At 35.4% G+C, this 22,748-nt stretch overlaps 3 protein-coding genes across 3 annotated transcripts; 1 reads left to right on the top strand and 2 right to left on the bottom strand.

Moving 5' to 3' along the window:
- Positions 1 to 9,643: 9,643 nt before the first annotated feature.
- Positions 9,644 to 10,012, bottom strand: LOC114424023 (U-box domain-containing protein 14-like). The gene has a single exon (XM_028390896.1). It carries the CDS (start codon positions 10,010 to 10,012, stop codon positions 9,644 to 9,646), a length of 369 nt encoding a protein of 122 aa, XP_028246697.1.
- A 2,489-nt stretch (positions 10,013 to 12,501) lies between these two features.
- Positions 12,502 to 15,408, bottom strand: LOC114422735 (receptor-like protein kinase FERONIA). Its single transcript, XM_028389239.1, has one exon. The coding sequence runs from the start codon at positions 15,305 to 15,307 to the stop codon at positions 12,692 to 12,694; it is 2,616 nt and encodes an 871-aa protein (XP_028245040.1). The 5' UTR covers positions 15,308 to 15,408; the 3' UTR covers positions 12,502 to 12,691.
- Positions 15,409 to 16,611: 1,203 nt separating this feature from the next.
- LOC114424209 lies at positions 16,612 to 17,357 on the top strand. The gene has a single exon (XM_028391060.1). The coding sequence runs from the start codon at positions 16,738 to 16,740 to the stop codon at positions 17,131 to 17,133; it is 396 nt and encodes a 131-aa protein (XP_028246861.1). The 5' UTR covers positions 16,612 to 16,737; the 3' UTR covers positions 17,134 to 17,357.
- The last annotated feature ends 5,391 nt before the right edge of the window (positions 17,358 to 22,748 follow it).

Below are 22,748 nucleotides of genomic sequence, written 5' to 3'. Positions count from 1 at the left end.
AAGTTTTGATGGTTATAAAAGATTCAAGTGAAATTTAATAATCTTCCATTAAATATAAGCCACATTAAATCATATTAATGGTTAGTGTGAAACAAAAACTTCAAGTTTATATATATATAAACTTGAAGTTTTTGGGGGAGGACCCGGTTTTAATCCTGCATAATACACTTTTAAAGAGGAATGAAAAACCTTAATAAGTGTGACTAAATTCTGAACCAATGGTTTGATTCCCGAAATGGGATTTTTAAATAGAAAACTAGGAAATGAAATTGCAATTTTAGTTAAGACTTAAATATTTTTAGTCCCTAGTATTGTGTTTGTTTTTTTGCTTTTAATTTTTTATATTAGTCTTGTAAATTATGTTTATTTTATTTTTTGTCCTTAAAGCATTTTGAACAACAGAAAAAACATTATCTAAAATTTTTTGAGGATGAAAAATAAAACAAAATAAATTTAACAAGCAAGTTTTTATTATTATTATTATTTCTGTAACAGTTTCAAAACAAAATAAACAAACAGATTTTTTTTAACTTTTTTCTCTCAATTTTTTCTAAAAAATTGATTTACAAAATAAATTTTAAAAACTATAAAACAAAACTAAATCAAACATGTTCTTATTATCCCTTAACACATTAGAGCAAATTTTGCTTTTAGTGGCCTTTAATATGTACACTAGTGGTCATATAAATGAGCACAGGTCGGTAAATGGAAACTTAAAATCAAAACTAAACCAAGAATGATTGCAATTGACTGATGGCTACTGTTTCCAGGGTTGGTAAATGTTTTACTGACATTTATTTTGAATGCTGGTAAAAGCCTATTAAATAAGCGGTAAAACAATAAAGTTTTAATGACATTTATTTTGAATGCTGGTAAAAGCCTATTAAATAAGCGGTAAAACAATAAAGTTTTAATGGCAATTGTTGTAGCCATCTTAATGACCACCAAAAATAAAAAATCTTTGGATGAAATAGATAACTTCATTTTGTCCATAAATTGAAAAAAATGGAAAAAAGAAAATCTAACCTATGATTACGGTTAAATAGTTAAAAATAATAAGGGAAAGTAAGCAAGAATTAGAACAAGTACTCCTATTAATTAGTTTTTATCATTCTTGAGAGCTAACAGAAACAGCTCAAATAAATATAACTGTACAATTAAGATCTTAGATAAAAAATTGGAATCTTTAAAAACCAGATAGCCAGATCTATCATCCACCTCACGAGCCTCCACACATGATTTCTAGTTGATGGAATAAGTTCTTAATAACATTGACTTCTGTCAGTTCTCTTGCCAAAGACGTTTGATCTAATTCCATAGTGTTTCCCTCCACAGTCTTACACATGTGCCAATACAGTGAGAGAAATAGTTGATATAGATATATACAACAACAACAACAACGTCTTATCCCACTAGGTGGGGTCGGCTACATGGATCAACTTCCGCCCTAATGTTCTATCAAGTACCATACTTCTATCCAAATCATTAAGTTCGAGATCCTTTTTGATAACCTCTCTTATAGTCTTTTTGGGTCTTCCTCTGCCTCGAATTGTTTGCCTTCTCTCCATCTGGTCTACTCTCCTCACTACAGAGTCTACCGGTCTTCTCTCTACATGCCCAAACCACCTAAGTCTATTTTCCACCATCTTCTCTACAATAGGCGCTACTCCAACCCTCTCTCTAATAGCTTCGTTTCTAATTTTATCCTGTCGAGTCTTACCACACATCCACCGCAACATCCTCATCTCCGCTACACCTACTTTATTCTCATGTTGGCTCTTGACCGCCCAACATTCTGTTCCGTACAAAATCGCCGGTCTTACCGCAGTCCGATAAAACTTTCCCTTTAGCTTGATCGGTACCTTTGCATCACATAACACCCCCGATGCTTTTCTCCATTTCATCCATCCTGCTTGAATGCGATGATTCACATCCCCTTCAATTTTTCCATCATCCTGTATTACGGACCCAAGATATTTAAACCGTGTGACTTGAGGGATAATATGGTCTCCTATTTTCACCTCTGAGTTAGAAACCCTCCTTCTTTTGTTGAACTTACATTCCATATACTCCGATTTGCTTCTGCTTAGGCAAAAACCATGTGTTTCTAGAGCTCGTCTCCAAGTTTCCAACCTCTCATTCAACTCCTCCCTCGACTCTCCAAGGAGGACTATGTCATCTGCAAAAAGCATGCATCTCGGCGCTATCTCTTGGATTTGTTCCGTGAGGACATCCAGAATTAAGATAAAAAGGTAGGGGCTAAGGGTTGACCCTTGATGCAAACCAATTGTGATGGGAAAATCGTCTGACTCTCCACCCTGTGTCCTAACACTAGTCGATACCCTATCATACATATCTTGGATAGCTCGAATATATGCAACCCTAACCCCTTTCTTCTCTAGAGCTTTCCACAAAATCTCTCTAGGCACTCTATCATACGCTTTCTCCAAGTCAATAAAAATCAAGTGCAAGTCTTGTTGGTCCATGCGATATTGCTCCATCACCCGCCGTAATAAATAGATCGCTTCCATGGTCGACCTTCCCGGCATGAAACCAAATTGATTCTCAGTAACTTGAGTCTCCTTTCTTAATCTCCGTTCGATCACTCTTTCCCATAATTTCATGGTATGACTCATGAGCTTGATTCCCCTATATTATGCAGTAGTGATCCTTCATTAGAAGGCCCCACTGATGAAGACCAGTGATAGAAATGTATTTTTACCTCAATACTAACCATGTATATTCCTACCAACACAATGTGTTTCACTCCAGCAGCCTTAGCTATTCATATATATACAAAATAATTTCAATATCACAACCATTTGTAAGTTTGTATTACTATCGATGATTGCTGGAAAGAAGAAATAGAATCTCACCAGCATCTATTTTGATTTTTCTGCCCAATCCAGTCAACCTAATATGTAAAAATCAATAAAATATGATAAAAAAAGGGATAAATTTAAAAAACTACTTAAACCCAAAAGAAATTGTAATAGTACCTGTTCAGGATATGCACCATCATCAAAATAAAACTCTGCTCTTTGTCCTTTTGTTGGATCAAACCCAGGTTTTATCTGTGGCACTGTACTTGTGAGTATTAGGAGAGCATCTATACCTTGTATTGCAGGCACAATACTTCCGGCATCTCTTATCCCCAACAAAAAGTCATCTGCAGCATCAATGGTCTCTGTTTACCTTCTTCTGTTCTAACCAGACCTTTAGCCACATATTGGTTGGCGTATCTTTATGTTTTTGTAAACTATTTGTCCTGAAAAAGAACACCAGTTCTTAGTTAGTGATAAGAAAAACTGACATGTAGAATAACCAAAACATAGTATCAAAAAATTGATACATATTAGTAACAGGTTTCATTGTTCTCAACGACTTGCAGATGAAAAAAATTGCAATATGCATGGTAAGACTAGCAACTTTAACAAGAGACCTAAAGAACATTAATCTCAAACTTTTAAAATCCACCACAAAGACACAACACAAGGTGAAGAATAGACTCTTTCTGAACATTGTAGTCAGTAAGACTCTTTCCCCTCCAACTACTTCCCAGCAAAGATCAACTATGACTAATCTAAAAATAGATGAAAATAACACATGTGATTAATCTAAATTTCAAGAGATTTTCCATTTTCCAATGATATACAATACACAGTACATGCCCCAAATATGGCAAATTAAAATATGTTAGTATAGAGCAATAAAAGAAGAGAAAGAAATAAAGGGAAGAAAGAAAAAGACACACAGTTTAACGTGGTTCAGCACACAATGTATGTGCCTACGTCCACGGCTACACTAGGAGAACTTTTTATTACTTGCACATAAAAGCTTACAAGGTGTCTCTATATATAACACTAGTGAGACACAAGTTTTTACAAACCAAGCGATGTGGGACTAAGCCCACACAAGTTTTACAGACCAAGCGATGTGGGACAAAGGAACTAAGACCACAAACTCTAACAATTCTCCCACTTGGGGTCTAAGTTCCAAACTCTAGCAGCTCCTTGTAAGCAACGAGTTCATCGACTCTTTACCTAGTGTAGCGCCTTCATCTTCAATTATCCTTGAAGGCCAACTGAGGCAATGCAAAGCCTCAGTTTGTCAGTTGTAACAGCTTTAGTCAACATATCTGCTGGATTCTCTGATCCTAAGATCTTCAATAAAGATAAGTTTCCATCATTTATCAACTCCCTGATAAAATGGTATCTTAATTGAATATGCTTGCATCTAGAATGGAAGACTGGATTCTTAGCAAGACTTATAGCACTTTGACTGTCACTAAACATTGGAGCATAATCTTGTTCTTTCCCCAATTCATTGAGAAAATTCTTTAACCAAATCATCTCCTTAGCTGCTTCTGAGATAGCTATGTACTCGGCTTCCGTGGTTGAGAGAGCAACTCTATCTTGAAGTTTAGACTTCCAACTCACAGCAGTACCTCCCAAGGTAAAAATGTAGCCTGTGGTGCTCTTCTTGGTATCAAAATCTCCTCCCAAGTCTGCATCTGAAAATCCCTGTAAAGTGAGATTTCCTTTTCTGAAGCACAAACACATCTCTGAAGTACCCTTCAAATATCTGAGTATCCACTTTACTCCTTCCCAATGCTCCTTTGCTGGATTTGATAGGAACCTACTGACAACTCCCACTGCATGTGCTATGTCAGGTCTGGTACACACCATAGCATACATCAAACTCCCAACTGCTGATGCATATGGTACTCTTGACATGTAACATTTTTCTTCATCTGTCTGCAAAGATTGCTTCTTTGAAAACTTCAAATGAGATCCCAAAGGGGTATTCCTGGTCTTAGAATCTCCAAGGTAAAACCTGTCAAGCAACTTGTGTATATATTTTTCCTGAGACAGCTTCAAAATTCCTTCTGGTCTGTTTCTAAGAATTCTCATACCAAGGATTTGTTTAGCTGGACCAAGATCCTTCATTTCAATGTTTTCTGCCAACTGCTGCTTCAACCTGTTAATTTCTGCCATACTAGATCCTGCAATCAACATGTCATCAACATACACAACAAGGATAACATAACTATTAGTATATTTTTTAACATAGCAGCAATGGTCAATGCCACATCTTTTGAATCCTGAGTTGCTCATAAACTCATTAAACTTGTACCACTGCCTCGGTGCTTGTTTCAAGCCATACAAACTTTTGTGAAGCTTGCATACAAGATTCTCCTTGCCTGACACTTCAAAACCTTCTGGTTGGGTCATATAGATGTCTTCCTCTAAATCCCCATGCAAGAATGCAGTTTTAACATCTAACTGCTCCAAATGAAGATTCTCTGCAGCTACTATGCTCAGAATAACTCTGATGGTAGTCATCTTTACAACTGGAGAGAAGATCTCTGTGAAATCAATTCCTTGTTTCTGCTGAAACCCTTTCACCACAAGTCTCGCCTTGTATCTTCTTCTACCGTCAGATTCTTCCTTTAGCCTATAGACCCACTTATTCTGTAATGCCTTCTTTCCTTCTGGCAATTTAGTTAAAGACCACGTCTTATTCTTCTGAAGGGATGTCATCTCATCTTTCATCGCTAGCTCCCACTCAATAGTGTCATTCCCCTGTGTAGCCTCATTGAAACATTCTGGCTCACCAGCATCAGTTAACAACAAATAATGCAATGAAGGGGGAATACCTATCTGGTGGTACTGAAATTCTGCTAGATTTTCTTGGAGGAGTTGATGGTTCTGGTTCTGACTCAACCTCTACGCCTGTACTCTGGTTTCTGTTGGCTACATCACTTTCTAAAATTTCTTCAAGTGTTGCTTTCTCAGAAATTTCTGACAGTTTACCTGCACATGTAGATTCTGCAGAAAATTTGTCCTTATAAAATAAGTTCTCATTAAAAGTAACATTTCTGCTTCTGATAACTTTCTTGGTTTGGTCATCCCAAAACCTGTAGCCATACATGTCAGATCCATAACCAATAAAATAACACTTCCTCGCCTTCAGATCCAATTTATCTCTACTATTAGAGTCTGTCAGTATATATGAAACACAACCAAAAATTCTCAAATGTGGAAGTTTTACCTCCTTTCCAGACCATACTTCTTCAGGCAACTGATAATTCAAAGGAACTGATGGTCCTCTATTGATGAGATATGCTGCTGTGTTTATTGCTTCTGCCCAGAATGCTTTAGGCAAGCCAGATTGGATCCGCATACACCTTGCTCTCTCATTCAAGGTTCTATTCATCCTTTCTGCAACACCGTTTTGCTCAGGTGTTCCTGGTATTGTCTTGATCATTCTGATCCCATGTTCTGAACAGAAGTCTTTAAACTCCTGACTATCATACTCCCCACCATTGTCAGATTTCAGACTTTTAACCTTTAGACCTGTCTGATTTTCAACTTCTGTTTTCCACCTTTTAAACACAGAAAACACATCAGATTTATTTTTAAGAAAATAAACCCATACCTTTCTGGTAGAGTCGTCGATAAAGGTGACATAATAGCGTGAGTTTCCAACAGATTTCACTGGGGCTGGCCCCCAAACATCTGTGTGCACCAATTCTAGCTTTTCAGCTTTCAGAGTCTTCCCTGCCCTTGAGAAACTGACCTTTTTCTGCTTTCCAAGGATACAATGTTCACAAGCACCAACATCAACATGCTTGAGGCTTGATAGCTTACCCTTTGCCGCCATAAGCTTCATTCCTTTTTCACTCATATGTCCAAGTCTTTGACGCCACATGGTTGAATTATTGACAGCCTTAGTAACTGCTACCATATCCTCATCTGCAATCATGTAAAGAGATCCTCGCTTCTTTCCACGAGCCACAATGAGATTGCCTTTTGTTACCTTCCAAGCTCCATCTCCAAAAGTGGTGTGATGTCCCTCATCATCCAACTACCCTATAGATATTAAATTTCTCTTTAAGGCAGGAATATGTCTGACATTGTGCAATGTCCATAGGGATCCACTAGAGGTCTTGATGTTGATATCACCTCTTCCGACAATGTCAAGAGATTTTCCATCTGCAAGGTAAACTTTTCCAAATCTTCCAGAAACATAGTTAGACAATAAATCTTTAGAGGGAGTAGTGTGGAACGACGCACCTGAGTCCATGATCCATGAATCAACAGGACTATCCAAACTGCAAATTAATGCATCATCAAGTTCATCAGTTGCTACATTTGCGGATTCATCATCATCGCGCTTCTTGTTTTTGTGCGACTTGTTCTTCTTTGGTGCCTTGCACTGATTGCTAAAGTGACCTCTCTTGTCACAATTCCAACAAGTAACGTCACTTTGAAATTTTCTCTGACCTTTCCCTCTTGACTTTGATCTGCCTCGACCATTCTGACCCTTCTGGGTAGTCCTTCCCCTGCCTTCAGTATTATGTTGAATTGGAAACATGACTGGAAGATTCTCCTGAATCTCTCTTGCGAACATCTTCGCTCAAGATCAAGTCACGGATGTCACTAAGCTTTAATGTGTTCTCCCTTGTAGAACTACTAACTGCAGTAACAGTTGCAGCCCAACTATCCAGTAGTGATGACAATAGAATCAATGCCTTCACCTCATCCTCAAATTTAATCTGCACAGATTCCAATTGGGCAAGAATAGTATTAAACTCATTAATATGATCAGTTACAGAGATACCTTCTCTCATCTTGAGGTTGAACAACCGGCGCATCAAGTATACTTTGTTGGCTACTGACGGCTTCTCGTACATATCTGATAATGCCTTCATTAAGCCTGCAGTAGTCTTCTCGTTCACGATGTTGAACGCGACGTTCTTGGCTAATGTCAATCTGATCACGCCAAGAGCCTGTCGATCTAGCAAGTCCCATTCTTCTTGCTTCATGTCTTCTGGCTTAACCCCTGATAAGGGCTGATACAGCTTCTTCTGATATAGATAATCCTCTATCTGCATCTTCCAAAAGCTGAAATCTCTACCATCGAACTTCTCGATCTTCACCTTCCCCTATTCTAATGCCATTGCTCCCACTGCCTCCTCTAAACTGAGAAGACTCTCACTAATTCCTTTAAACTAAGGAAATCCCGTGGAGTAACCAAAAGCTCTTGATACCAGTTGTTAGTATAGAGCAATAAAAGAAGAGAAAGAAATAAAGGGAAGAAAGAAAAAGACACACAGTTTGACGTGGTTCAGCACACAATGTATGTGCCTACGTCCACGGCTACACTAGGAGAACTTTTTATTACTTGCACATAAAAGCTTACAAGGTGTCTCTATATATAACACTAGTGAGACACAAGTTTTTACAAACCAAGCGATGTGGGACTAAGCCCACACAAGTTTTACAGACCAAGCGATGTGGGACAAAGGAACTAAGACCACAAACTCTAACAAAATATACAACTTCATGGCAAATCTCAAAATCACTTTCAAGTTTCAATCAACAAATAATTACAACGTCAGATTCAAAATAATTTCACATACACGAAAAAACTCATCAAAATTAAAGGGCTTGACAGATCCAATTAAAAATTAACACAAAATCTTAATCAGAAGAAACAGAAGAGGAATTTGAGATTCCTTGAAACAGAGCACTAGGGTTTTCTTTCTCTGCTATACTAATGGCCATTAAGCTTTTGGTAGGAAATATTGTTGTCCGGGACTTCGCTTTTATAAAAACGTAGTATTGCTTCGTCACAGCATGTGAACGCAGCCACATAATCACCATACAAAGATGAAATCCTAATAGAGCCTCTTCGGCGTACTATCGTTGTTGCTTGTTAGGGGTTCTATTGCCTCATTGTGATTAGAAGGCACTGGTTGTCAGCGCCACAACGTCTTTGGCAGAAAACTCAAATTTGACAACAAAACACAAATCTGAGAATGTAAAACCAACAGGGAAGCAGGGAAGGAGAAGAGGTGAGAGGGAGGACAGAGGTCGCGGCTTCGCATGCCTCAATCGCAGAATGCCAAAGATTTTCATCTCACTGGTGTGTTTCGCATCTGCTATTTCGATTTTTCCAAATTCTAAATGAATGATTTGCAAATACATCCTAAATGTTCATAGTCAATTTCTACAGATGATGCCCAGATTCGAAATCTTCACCTTAGCCATCGGCTTTCTCCATTTCGTGAGAAAGAGGAGATGAAAACGAGTTGCACCATATACATATTTTCTCTCCTCAACCACATTGCTTTCGTGTCCCTAAAAGGATATTTTATCTAGGTAATGCATTTTTTATAGGGAATTAAATTCTTTTTTTATTGAAAGCAACTGTTTGGATATTTTAGTAAAAGGAATTTAAAATTTTAGAATTTTAAAAGGAATTTTAGTTAGTTGAAAGAATAGAATTTCAAATTCTATCTTCAAGGGAGTGAATTTCAAATTCTCAAAAGCAAGTTTCTCATACTCCGGTGGCTACAGCCGCCGTGGACTACGTCTCCGCAGTCAAGAACCAACATGACAAGATATGCATTCACGCTATCGGCGGCGGCATGCGCGGGATTCTCGCCGAAAAAGCCCTCATCTACCTGGAAGCCGCGTTGAAGAAGAAATCCAGCGACAGAAACACCACCATCGCAGGCTACTTCGATGTGGCCGTCGACGCCGGAGTCGACGACATCTTCATGGCGATGCTCTTCTCCATCAAAGTTCTCGCAAACCTGTAAGAAAATAACCACCACGATTTCCTTCCGCCGCTACATCCCAACCTCGACGATCTCCACCAGCACCGGCATGCCTCTTTCCTCCACCAGCGCCGCCCTCGCCTCCGGTACTGCCACCAGCACGCTCACCACGTATGCCGACTTGTCCATAATGTTTGACTCAATGTCTGCCATCAGCTCCACCAGCACCTTCATGATCCCCGCCTTCACCGCCCTGGTCTTGTTCTCCTTCACCATGCACAACGAGTACAGCGTCGTCGATGCATCCTTCTTCGCATGGAACCCCCCACTCTCCAGGAGGCACACCAGCAGTGGAATCGCGCCGGACCGCCCGATCGCTGCCTTGCTCTCCTCCACCTGCGAGAGTCTTAGCAGCACGCACGCTGCGTTCTCCTTTGCCATCGGGGTTCTCGCACGCACGTGCGATGCTCTTCTTCACAAGGCTTCGAGTTTTAATAAAGAAATCCAAACACAAAATTTAAAAAATAAAAGAATTTAAATTGGAACATTTAAAATTCTCACAATTTTAAATTGCCTCATCCAAACACACTCTAAATTCATTGAGCATAGGTCAAATCAAACAATTAATTAGGATTTGTGCATTCATTATGGAAGTTGGGATGAGCAGCGATAACTTAGGAGTAGCTTCCTTCAGTTTTCTTTCTAGTTAATAAGGTGGGGCCGTTGATACCTAAAACCATTCGAGACAATGACTTAATAGTTAATACACTGCTCGCAAAGGAATGTGTCCATACATTTGGTCATCTGCTTTTCTTCCACATAAAAAGTTTTGGAAATATTCAATTTTTGAACATTTCTTTTCTTATTACACTACAAAAAAAAAAAAAAGTAATGATTTAATTGTATAAAACTAACGACATCCTAAAGGCCATCACTACATCTTAGCGTGGGCCTAGCCGATACTATATATATTCTCACTTTCAGTGTAATTCTTTTTGTTACTTGTAAGGGTCAACTAACAAGATACTTGCATCGCTTTTGTTTTCACACATGTTCTAAATACATCTGTTTATAAAATTTAATCTCTATATTAAAATAAACATAATTGTTTATTAATATTTATATTCTCTAAACATATTAGGGATCTAAACTTGGTTGAACAAAGTGTGAGTATTGTAAATCTTTTGATATTGTTAAATTTCTACATATCAAAAGAAACACATACTCTAAAATGAAAAATGATTAGAATAGAGCAAAAACATAATTCAATCAAATCCGAATTTTTAGGCTATTTAAATCATTGTTTGCTACTATTTGAAAATTGAAACTATTGTTCATGTTCTTACCAGTTTCCAACTTAATAAATATCATTTTAATATATTGATTATGTATTTATATAAAAAAATCAATATTATTATAACTAATTTAATTTATAAAATTATTCGGTATGTAATATTTTACAATAAAAATATTTAATAAATTAATATTAAAATATTTATTATATAATTATGCAAAAATGATATTTAACCTTATTTTATAAATATTAAACAAAGCGACAAATATTATTTTATTATAAATATATTAAGTAATTAGATTTAAATTAATTTATAGTATAAAAATTTCAATTACATAATATAAATATTATTAAAAAATAGTTTATTCATAAATTTATTTTATTCGATTTCCAAGTAAAAATAATTTTATACAATTTTAAATTAAAAATAAATATTGTTGATTGTTTGATATGTTGTTATGTTAAATTCTAAAAAAAAAAAAAAGTTATATAACCTATAATGATTCGCCTATAATAGTGTTGAGCATGATGGTCTCTCATTAATGATATTTTTTGTCTCTATCATAAAAATTAATTTAATTTATGATATTATTAAGTAAGTATTTTAAAAGTATTATAATACAAATATACTTAATAAATTTATTTTAATAGTTATTATGTATTTATGTAAAAATGATTACTAAGTAAAAATGAGTTTTCCAAAAACAAACATTGTTTAGTCTTTGATATACGGATGCATTAACTAGTCATCCATTATGTTCTTGAGTAGCATTGTCTCTCCTGAATGATATTTAAGTTTTCTATCATAATTAAAATTATTTTTAATTTATGATATGAGTCTTTAATATGTACTTTTGTGAAATACTTGAAGAAAAAGTTTATTTAGTAAGTAATTTAAAATTGATTTTGTAACAAAAAATACATTTTATTGTTACTACATATTATGTAAAAAATTAAAACTGATATGACTTATGATATTATTTAAGTAATTAAAAATTATCCTGTAATAAAGTAGAAAAAAATTTGAAAGTGGCAAAAAAAATCTTGTAATAAAAATATATTTAATAAACTCTTAATAAAATATATATATTTTATGCAAAAACAATTTCTAATTAAAAATGATATTATAAGATTTTCAAGTAAAAATAAATATTATTAAATTTTTTATGTACAATTATGTGCTTGTATTAACTATTCGAATAAAGAACTTTGTTATATATAATAATTTTGAGTAGAATTTTATCTCATTAATAATATGTATGGTCTTTACTCATATGTTGTGTAAAACACGTACTCTACGAAAAAATTTGAAAAAATTATAAAAGTTCTTACAACTTCTAATAGAACAATTAAAATAAAATAAAAAATTAAGAAGTCGAAAAAAGTTTTATAACTTGACTTGTGTATGCAAAGTGGTGATGTCATTTATGTCTTATCCTTGAAGGGGTATTTAATCAAAATGTGCCCCATTTGGTAATATTAAAAAAAATGCCACCTTTGGAATAAAAAAAACCTTGTCATCTCTCAATATTTTTATCTCTAACTATTACAGTCCTAACTGTCATATCACTCTACTGAAAGAAGGAAAGTTTATTAAAAAAGAAAAGAACTGAAACTTTCTTGATTCCAAAATATATATTTAAGTAGACATTCTTATTTCAAATAACTTCCTTATTCATATCCACTTCTAAATATTTCCAAGCACTTACAGATTTTTACATAGACATCTCCAAACATTTCTAAGTTTATCTAATTTGAAATAATATGTAATTAACATTCTCCGGGAACTTTAAACACCAAACTCAACCTGAACTTGAACAGTAACCTCATCGTCCCTTGGGATCATTAATCTCAGAGAAAACATTCTTCGGGACGATCATCAACCTGTCAGATTCCTTACTCCCATAGCTTGTGGTGTTCAATCCAGTGCTGTTACTATGATCCGAAAGTTGCATACTACTGTGGGTACTGCTAAACATGTCCTCACTGTCTTCATAATCCTCACCACTCACAACCAAAGGCACCACTCCATTAACAGCACTATCCTGAAGCTGCAGTACAAACTCCAACACCCCAACGACATCGTTCATCGAAGGTCGCTGGGTCCCATCCTCAAGCAAACAGCTCAAAGCAACCTCACCAAACCTATGCAAACACTGAGGTGCTATCTGGCCCTTCAGTTTTGCATCCACAATCGCACCCAGAGAACCCTTGTGATAGAGATGCTTAGCCCAATCAACCAGTGACACCTGTTGCTTCTCCACCGTACGGAGCAAAGGCTGCCTCCCAGACAATACCTCCAAGAGCACCACCCCAAAGGAGTATACATCTGATTTCTCAGTCAAACGCTGTCGTTTGTAATATTCTGGGTCTAAATATCCAATGCTACCTTTCACCTGAGTGCTTACATGAGTCATTGAAGAACCAATGGGCCCGATTCGGGATAACCCGAAGTCTGAAACCTTGGCTACCCATTTTTCATCCAACAAGATGTTGGTGCTCTTGACGTCACGGTGAATGATCATGTGCTTCGCACCTGTATGCAGATAATGCAGTCCTCGTGAAGCACCTATGCATATCTGAAGCCTGTGCTTCCATGAAAGAGAAGGGTTATCGGTGCCGTAGATATGCTCACGGAGGGTTCCACGATCTATGAATTCGTAAACGAGTATCATCTCATTGCTCTCGTTGCAGTAACCGACGAGGGAAACAAGATTGAGATGGCGAAGTTGAGACAGCATTTCGATCTCGTTCACGAACTCCTGTTTACCTTGCTGAGAACCGGGTTTGAGCCTTTTGATTGCGACACATGTTGCACCGTCGTCGATGTAGCCTTTGTACACGTTGCCGAAGCCTCCCGCTCCAACCATGAAGAGTTTGTCGAAGTTGTTGGTGGCAGCTCTTACTTCTGCAATTGAGAAATAACGGCAGAGGTTGGTTGGTAGCGATGATGAGCCACTTCCGCGAGAAGTTCCTTCTTTTTTGTCGTCAACGGCGACGTTCTTCTTGCGTTTGACGAGGAAGAAAACGACAATAAGGGAGAGCAAAACAACTCCGGAAACTGCACCTGCGATGGCGGCAAATAGGGTTCTCGTGGTGCCGTTGCTTTTCTTCTCTGAGCTATGATGGGGAACCTCGGGGGTTTGTGCACGAAGAGGGTCTGGGTTTGGTCCGGCGAGATTACCTGTTGAGTCGTTGATTTTGAAAAGTTCAATTCCATTTAGTTTTGCGTCCTTGGCCAAGCTTGTAGGGTTAGGATGCATTTTGAGTGAAAGATATGCCCTTTGATGCTGATTCCCTTGAATGAAAACTGCATACTGTCTAACCACTGGGACACCCTTCTGTTCATCGCTCCAACCGAGAACATCTGCCCAGTCTTCAACCAACTGATCATGAACGAAGATGTAGAAGCTCAGGTCACCAGGCTTGTTAACCCCCGGGTCAAGCTCGCAAAAGTGTAACCTTAGCAAGTAGGTGAAGCCAGAATCAATGGGAAGCTGCCATGTGAGGTTGAACCTCAAGTTCTTAGAGCTATCAGGTCCCATATTCCTTAAGGATCGATACACTTGGTCTGGTGCCGTATAGTTAGGAGTAGTCTTCGTGAATCTCAGCTTAGTTATAGTGTCAATATCTAGAGATAGTACACTTTGACTAGTTACATATTTTTTATCCACATCCCAGCTTCTGAGCATACCAGTGTCCTGTGAGGCAGGGATTTCTGCGTCTCCAACTCTTAACCGATACTTCGTCTCCAAAGCATAGTTGTTTTCAATGGGAATTGGGTTCGTGAGGCCAACGAGTTGAGGCAATCCAGCGCTGTCGACGACATCAGGATTGGTGTAGTAGAGATAGGAGGGCATTGAAACAATCTCGATTCCATTGATGAAAGCGTACGAATCTATGGTTGTCGGTATGAAGGTTATGTTGAGCCTCTTACCATCTTCAAGGTGGATGCAATACTCTCTGAACAAGTATTCGCCAGGCTCGTCGTCAGCATCAGCATTGAGGGAAGCATTGAAATCTTTAAGGAGGGTGTATGGGCCAGATTTGACTGAAAAATAGGCTTTGGGGGGATCAAAGTTTTGGTATGAAGTTGAGCGGAAGAAGAGGCGAAGGAACTTTGGGCCGGTGGAGACAGGGAAGGAGTAAGTGAATTGGGAGTGAGAGAGACGAGCATAGGTGTAAGGGCCCTGTTGTGTAGATGGTGTTAGCGCAGGAGCTGCAACTGTGTTCTGGCTATCATGAAGGAGTTTGGTGTTGCTGTCTCCAATCCAGTTCCGACCGTCCGGTGTGGACGAATTGATGGATGAGCCACAATCGATGCTGAAGATCTCATCGGGACTATAAATAGTAACCTCTGCTATGGAAAGGTTAGGGAGGGACAACAACAGCAGGTGGAGGAGGATAGCTCCTAAAGCAAATCCAGTGCAAGTTTTTTCCATGGATTGTAATCCAAGCACCACATAGTAGCAGAACAGAGACCTCAAACACTATTAATCAACGAATGGTTCATGTCTATTTTTTTTTTTTTTTAAAGTTAGCGGAGACTTCAAGTCTATGCTTGCTTGCTTTCTTCTTCTTATTATTATTATTATTATTAATTATTTTTTATTGGACTTGGTTGCGACTTGTCAATGTACTAGCTGTGTGGAAATTTCAAGCACGGCAAAAATATCTCGAGTGATTTTTTATTTTTTATTTTTGTTGCACTGTTTGAACTTTGAACATAAAATAAAGTTTTATTATCGGTATATCAAAATTAAATTTTAATTTTATTATAAGATAATTAAAGGGCTTATAAATTGTATCAAAAAGTGAATTTTATAGTTATTTTTTAGTGATGATATGCAAAGGTTTAAACATATTAAATATTTCTTTATCAAAGATTTTATTTAATTGTTTGAACATGTGAGTATGATAAACTCATAGTAATATCTTACAAATAAAAACTCTTTCTTAACATTTAACATTTTTAAAATAAATTACCAATTTCATTAATTCTAAAAATTGGGATGCACTATTAATTGAGTCTCTACAAATAATAAAATTAGATTGTTTGCTATCTTCTAACTTAGCTAAAATTATCTCATCAACTTAACATAATAAAAAAAAATCTTGAAATCAAAGTGGTTGAATAAAGGAGAGGACATAAAAACAACAAGGATTTTACTCTTCTAAAGTTTTTTTTTTTTTGAAGCATTGACTCTTCTAAAGTTAGCGGATGAACTTTATAAAATAAAATGCATCTATAAATGACTAGTTAGAAGATCAACCATTAAAAGTTATAATAAAATTATTCAGTAAAGAAAATTATAATAAAATTAAATATATATTCAATAAAATCTAAAATTAATCATAAATTTACTTGTTAATTTTATCTTCTAAGATACATTCCACTTATTTTAGTAGAGCCAAAAATCCAAAGGAAAGACACTGTTTATAAATCGTAAAAAGTTGTCTCTTCTAGTATTGTGTCACCCCACTTCACATGTTGAAAATGACACAAATTAAAGACGTACATGTGAAAGTTAGATAGTAGGTAGCTTATTAATAATAATATAAATTTGCACTGCCGACGCTATGTAATGCGCAGCTGTACTAGGGTATAGTTTATATATGACATATGAGCTTAGATAAATGTTTTATTAGGAGAGGTGAGAGAATTAGATAGTAATTTAATTAGTAATTAAATCTGAATTTATTTTGATGTAAGGATTGTTATTTTTCTCTCACCTCTAATAATAAAATACTCATATCACCTCCTCCCAATATGTATATACATATATATATCATAAGTGTGGATATTATAGAGTGTTGAATTTAATTTGAGAAAATATATCTGTTACAAGTTGTATCAAGGAGAAGCATAGACATGAAGAAGCGAGGATCAGGCAGGCGTTTCCTGATGTGGGTTATGGTGATTTGGCTCCACGCACATCTCAGCATTGCAGCTGAACTGTCCAAGTCCAATGACACGGACACTGCTTCTGAGAGTTCTGTGTGCGATGGCTCCGTAGAAGACTGCCTCAACAACGTCCACCGCTTGGACTCAGAGCTTCTTCCCACCATCTCCAGCTCCCACTTCCGCAGAATCCTCGCTGGAGGAGCCAATAAAGTCGTTTTTGATACACTCAAATCTGCAGCCTTCTTGTGTACGACTATCAATGGTTATCGTCGGTGTGGGGCCAGAGTTCCTCCCGGTGGTATACCCAACCGATGTGCTAATAAAGGTAGCTTTTTAAGGAATTGCCATAAGATTGATAGGTAGTGATCGCGTCGGTCAAGCTATTTTATGTGTTCTTATGCTTTTGCTTACTCCCTCCTCAGCCGATGTGCTGTGCATGTCTCCATTGTTGGGCGTGTTTTCGTTTATTGCAACAATAACTCGATCTCCTATGTTGGGGAAGAGATTATGAACATATGTATTCTTTTCTGCTTTCAACTTTTTGAAGCCAATGACTATATTTCCTCTCTTAAGGAGGAGTTTCGTAAGGATATTCTTTAATCTCTTAAATTTCAGGTTGGGAATCTTAAATTCTTACCATTGGTATGTATATTTTAAAAATCATTTTAAGGAATTTAATGCTTTCAATAATATTTTTGAATGAAAAAAATAATTATGCACGAAGGCTTAACCAAGTTATATTATTTAAAAATTGGACACAATTCTCAGATATTACCGTGATTGTATGTAGTCCGATCTTTTATTTATAGATTAAGATCCAATTTTTTTTTTCATTTTTTAATCATTGATTATATTGATAAAAATTAAGAACTTAGATTTAAGTGAAATTAGTCACTTTGACTTAATATTTTTATGTAAATTATAAGTAAAAAAGTAGTAGGAACACGAATAAACTATCAATAAATGCGAGAACATTTAATTCTATAATTTTTATCTAAAAAATTTTATACAATTCATAATATATGACAAATTTATTAACTTTTAAAATTAATTATCTTCAACAATGATGCATTACTAGTGACGTATGTATTACTAGTAACGTTGTAAAATTATAACGTCCGTACATAAACATTAATTTTTTTTAATTGAATTTTCCATAAAACATTCTCATAATAAGATGTAAGAATCTAACTTTCTCCGGTTAAATCTATTTTTATTGTGATATATAAAATTATAGTTTTTCATATTACTCTTGTTCAATCACTTAATTTGATAAACATTTAAATTTTTAATAAAAATAACACATTAATATTTGACTCCCAAAAATCTTATATAAATATTCCCAAAAATATTTATTGCAACATAAATATATTTTAATTATTCCTATGAATCATAATTATCATCATAATGATCGAGAATCATACTTATGTGGTACATTTTTTTTTTTTTTACAAAACATCTCTAAACTAAAGTAATCAATAATGGAATGTTAGACCAATATTGGTTTTCAGCCAAACCTCTCTAGACTTCAAAAAATTATGCCCTTATAAAATATGGGTTGACTCAACCCACACTACTACAAAAATGTCCTTTAATGGTAGTTCTTGAATGTTTTTAATGATAGTTTTCAACTCTTGTTTAATATCAACTTTTAATGATTTTCAAATTTGTCTTCAAATAACATTACTGCAAAAACAACATACAAAGTTTGTTATAAAGCATATTCAAAGATAGTTTAAAACTGTTTTTAAAGTAAACATCAATGAAAGTCAAGATTTTCAAAAAATCGTCTTAAAACGATATTTTTTTAAGATGATTTTGTCCCCTTCTAAGACTGTTTTGTAAAGAAATAGTCTTAGAATGTATTTTTAAAAAAAATTAAAATAATTGAGAATTCTAAAATAGTTTTTGAAAGAACCATCTTAGGATTATTTTTTAAATAAATAAAATTTAAAATTTGATGAGGATTTTAAGATGATTTTTCTAAAAGCCATCTTAAGAAATAGACTTTTTAATATGATTTTTCAGATAATCATCTTAAAGTGTCTTTTTTTTAACAAAAAAAATTAAAAATTTTGAACATTCTAAGACGACGTTTTTACTAAAAATCGTTTTTGAGTGTATTTTTTTTATAAAAAAAGACTAAAAATAATAAAAATATTATTATTAAAAATTGTATACATATTATTAAAAAATATTATTTTCTTTTATATTTTTAAAACAAGAAATAAAAATTTCATATTTCATATTATTAAAAATATTATAATGCTAGAGAGGAAAGACTATATCAGCCCGGTTTATTTATATATATAACATGCAGAACAAGAATTCATAAATCATAGGAATTGAAATCCTATCCATGGAAAAACAAATCAAGTAATCACGTTTTTATAATAAAAAAGAATACAAATCACAATAAATACAAATAAGAAGTTTAAGCATCAAATACCGTATTGCACTTTGACATAGTCCTTGTAAGTTGTGCAGCAACACCGAAATCCCCTGTTCATTATTAGCCACTAATCTTAATTAGCAAGTATGTCGTTACAAGTCCAAGAATATTAATGCCTTATATATGAGATCTAAATTCCAATAAATGAAGAAAGGAAGGAAGTGTAGGGTGAAGACCGTGCTTTTGACAACTAATAGAAACGCAACATACATTAGAGATTGTCAAACCTGCATAAAAGTTCTGGAGAAAAGTATATTTACATATTAATAAATCAAACAAAGAAAATCCAGATACTATGGAGTTTATTCTAGGTACTTACAAGAGCTATGTTCACTTGGAAAACTTTTGTGTCCTTCCTTAATAACAGTCTTATCTCCCGTACATCTAATATTTCTTGTTATTAGATCAAACACCAGTAATCAATACAACATTTAAAATTAAATTAATGGCTTTCAAGTTCTTCACAAAATTGAAGAAACACATGATAAAAACAAAAAAAAAAACACAAAAATAATTTATTAAGAAAGTATTTATTGCCTAAAAACATTAAAATACTCAATTATTATTACTTTTTAAGTAATTAAAAATATATATTAAATGTTCCCCAGAAGAAAAAACTGCTAAAGTTATTCATCATTGAAAACCTAATATGTTGGAAGTGTAGCGTTATTGTGGTATTATAACTAGAGTTTAATTTCTATAATTCATACTATCGATTAATTATAAATAATGATATATATATTTTAAAGATAATTATTGTTAAAAACAATAAATCATGGAATATAATTTTTTTTATTAGATATGACAATGAAAACGCATAATATTTACACTATGAGTTCATAGATGTACCAAAAAATAACACTACAAGTGCAAAATACTTTTTTTTTTACTAAATAAGTGCATAGTACTAATATTTTATGAACCATAGCCTTTGGAAACAGACGAGGAGCTATTGGCCTCCTGGGTCATTTATTAGCAGTCAAACTAATGTGTTGCAATGCTGGCTTTTGGATGTAATTCATGTACTGCTACATTCAAAACAAAACGGTGAACTATTTAAAACTCGTGATTTTGATTGTGTCTGTTCATCTGATTTTCTGGCATTTTTCTGCCGCAAATGACAAAATTAGCAATAAAAATTGAAACACCGAAATATTAAAGAAACACAATGTCAATAAAAAAAAAAGTACAACTTAGTTCATTTTCAGTGTTCCTAGACGTAATGAATACAATTTCAATCTGAGTGTAATTCCCTAATTTCAATTCTATTAATTTCAGTCTTTTAATAATACTGTGCCCCTTACTCATGCCTGAAAAATATTTGTAATATAATATCATTGGCATTGCCAGATTAACCATATATAGGATCTCAATACACATAGAACACAACTACATGCTTACATAGCACACAATCATATTTGAGCACTTCAGCCACAAAATTCGCAGTGAACATTTTAACAGAGACCACAAAATTGAACTGAGTCTTCCAAGAATCACTTGTAGCTAGAAAGAAACTCAAAATTCTCTGATCAGTAACTACATAGCAAACTATCATATTTGAGCACTTCAGCCACAAAATTCAGTGAACATTTTAACAGAGAACACAAAATTGAACTTAGTGTTCCAAGAATCACTTGTAGCTAGAAAGAAACTCAAAATTGTCAGATCAGTAACTTGAAGCACGAAGAAAAATAACAGAGGGGATTAAATAAGATAGAGAAGCAGACTCTCAAGTTACCTAAAATACCATTCATGGGTGTTCTAATTTCATGTGAGACGGTAGCTAGAAACTGAAATTGAAAACAAAAGTAGGAATTTCAGACAAGACAAGATGCAAACCACACAACACAAGCAATTTTAAAGAAGAGGAATTATTGGTGACTTGCTTTTGCAATTTTAAAGAAGAGGAATTATTGGTGACTTGTTTATGTCAGCATGCTGACTTGCTTTTGCTTCCAAAAGCTCCCCAACAATGGCATGATTCTCTAAAGAGTTACACAAGATGACAAAATTACTTTCAAGAATAATGATTAACCTAGAAAGGAGAATGCATAAAATTTGTTAGGAAGTCCCACATCGTCTGTCTCAGTCCTTGGGGTGCAGCTTATATATCCATTGGACAACTTCACTTAGTACCAATTGGTTTTAAGATGAAATCTAACATGGTATCAGAGTCCTCTAAGCTTCTAGCCGCCATCTCACTATGGCTACCTCTAGCTCATCTGGTGAGGATGATTCTACTCCACCACCACCACCTTCCTTCACTGATCCCAGTCAAAACCCAACCAGCCCTTTCTATATCTATCCCAATGAGAATCCCACATCTGACTACCAATAATTTCCAATCTTGGTCCCGTTCATTTCGAATGGCTCTTATCTCCAAGCATAAAATGGAATGACCTCTGTGAACGCTATTGATATTTGGAATGACCTCCGTGAACGCTTCTCTTAAGTCTTTGTGGGAGGAACTAGATAACTATCGCCCTTTGCCTCCTTGTTCTTGCTCTGCAAAAACTTACCACCAACAGGATTTTATCATTCGTTTCCTTAAAGGCCTTGATGAGCGTTTTGCCATGGTGCGTTCTCAAATCCTCTTGCTCGATCCTCTTCCTTCTGCCAATCGAGTATTTTCCATGATCATCCAACATGAACGACAACATTCCAACCCAACTTTTTCAGCTCTGGACACAAACCCATTCGTTAATGTTGTTTTTGGAAAAGGCCGAGGCAACCCACAACAAGGGGGGACCAAATCAACACGTGAATGTGACTTTTGTGGCTGCTTCGGTCACACCATTGATTCTTGCTTCTAGAAATCGAACACCACGCCGCCAAAATGTAGCCACTGCGACAAACTTGGTCACACCAGTGATGTTTGCTACTTTAAGTTTGGGTACCCTCATGGACATCCGAAATATCCAAGTCACCCACGTCTCTCTAACAACAAATATACCTCCGGTGGCGGCACAACCTCTTCAGGTGGAGGTGCGGTGAACAGCGCTGAAGTGGCAACCCCAACCCATGGAGGAGAAAGCAAGAAAGAAAGCTCAACTCAGGATCATGGGTTTCACATCACAATGGCCCAATACCAAGAATTGATGAATCTTCTCAGCAAATCCTCTGGACCTGGTGGTGCAAGCTCAGAGACTACTCTTACGCGAGCCAACCTCACTCATTCTAGCCCAAATCAAATTCACAATTCTGGTTTTGGTAGTCATTTTGTTTTTTCTATTCCCACCACACACACACTTAACACTCTTAGTTTACACACCACACCATGGATAATTGACTTTGGAGCCACAGACCATATAACTTGTTCCTTAGATTGTTTTATACATATTCTACAATTGCACCAATAAATATTCATTTACCCAATGGATCCACTGTCCAATCCCACATTTCAGGCAACATAAAATTCACTCCAGATTTCATTATCCATAATGTTCTTTTTGTTCCTAATTTTAGCTTCATTCTTTTGTCTATCCCAAAGTTATTATACACTTTCCCATGTCGTGTTACTTTTTCT

Source organism: Glycine soja, chromosome 8, assembly GCF_004193775.1.
Source record: "Glycine soja cultivar W05 chromosome 8, ASM419377v2, whole genome shotgun sequence".
Lineage (NCBI taxonomy): Eukaryota > Viridiplantae > Streptophyta > Magnoliopsida > Fabales > Fabaceae > Glycine > Glycine soja.
The sequence above is the reverse complement of the archived record's forward strand: the minus strand, read 5'-3'. Positions and strand labels throughout refer to the sequence as shown.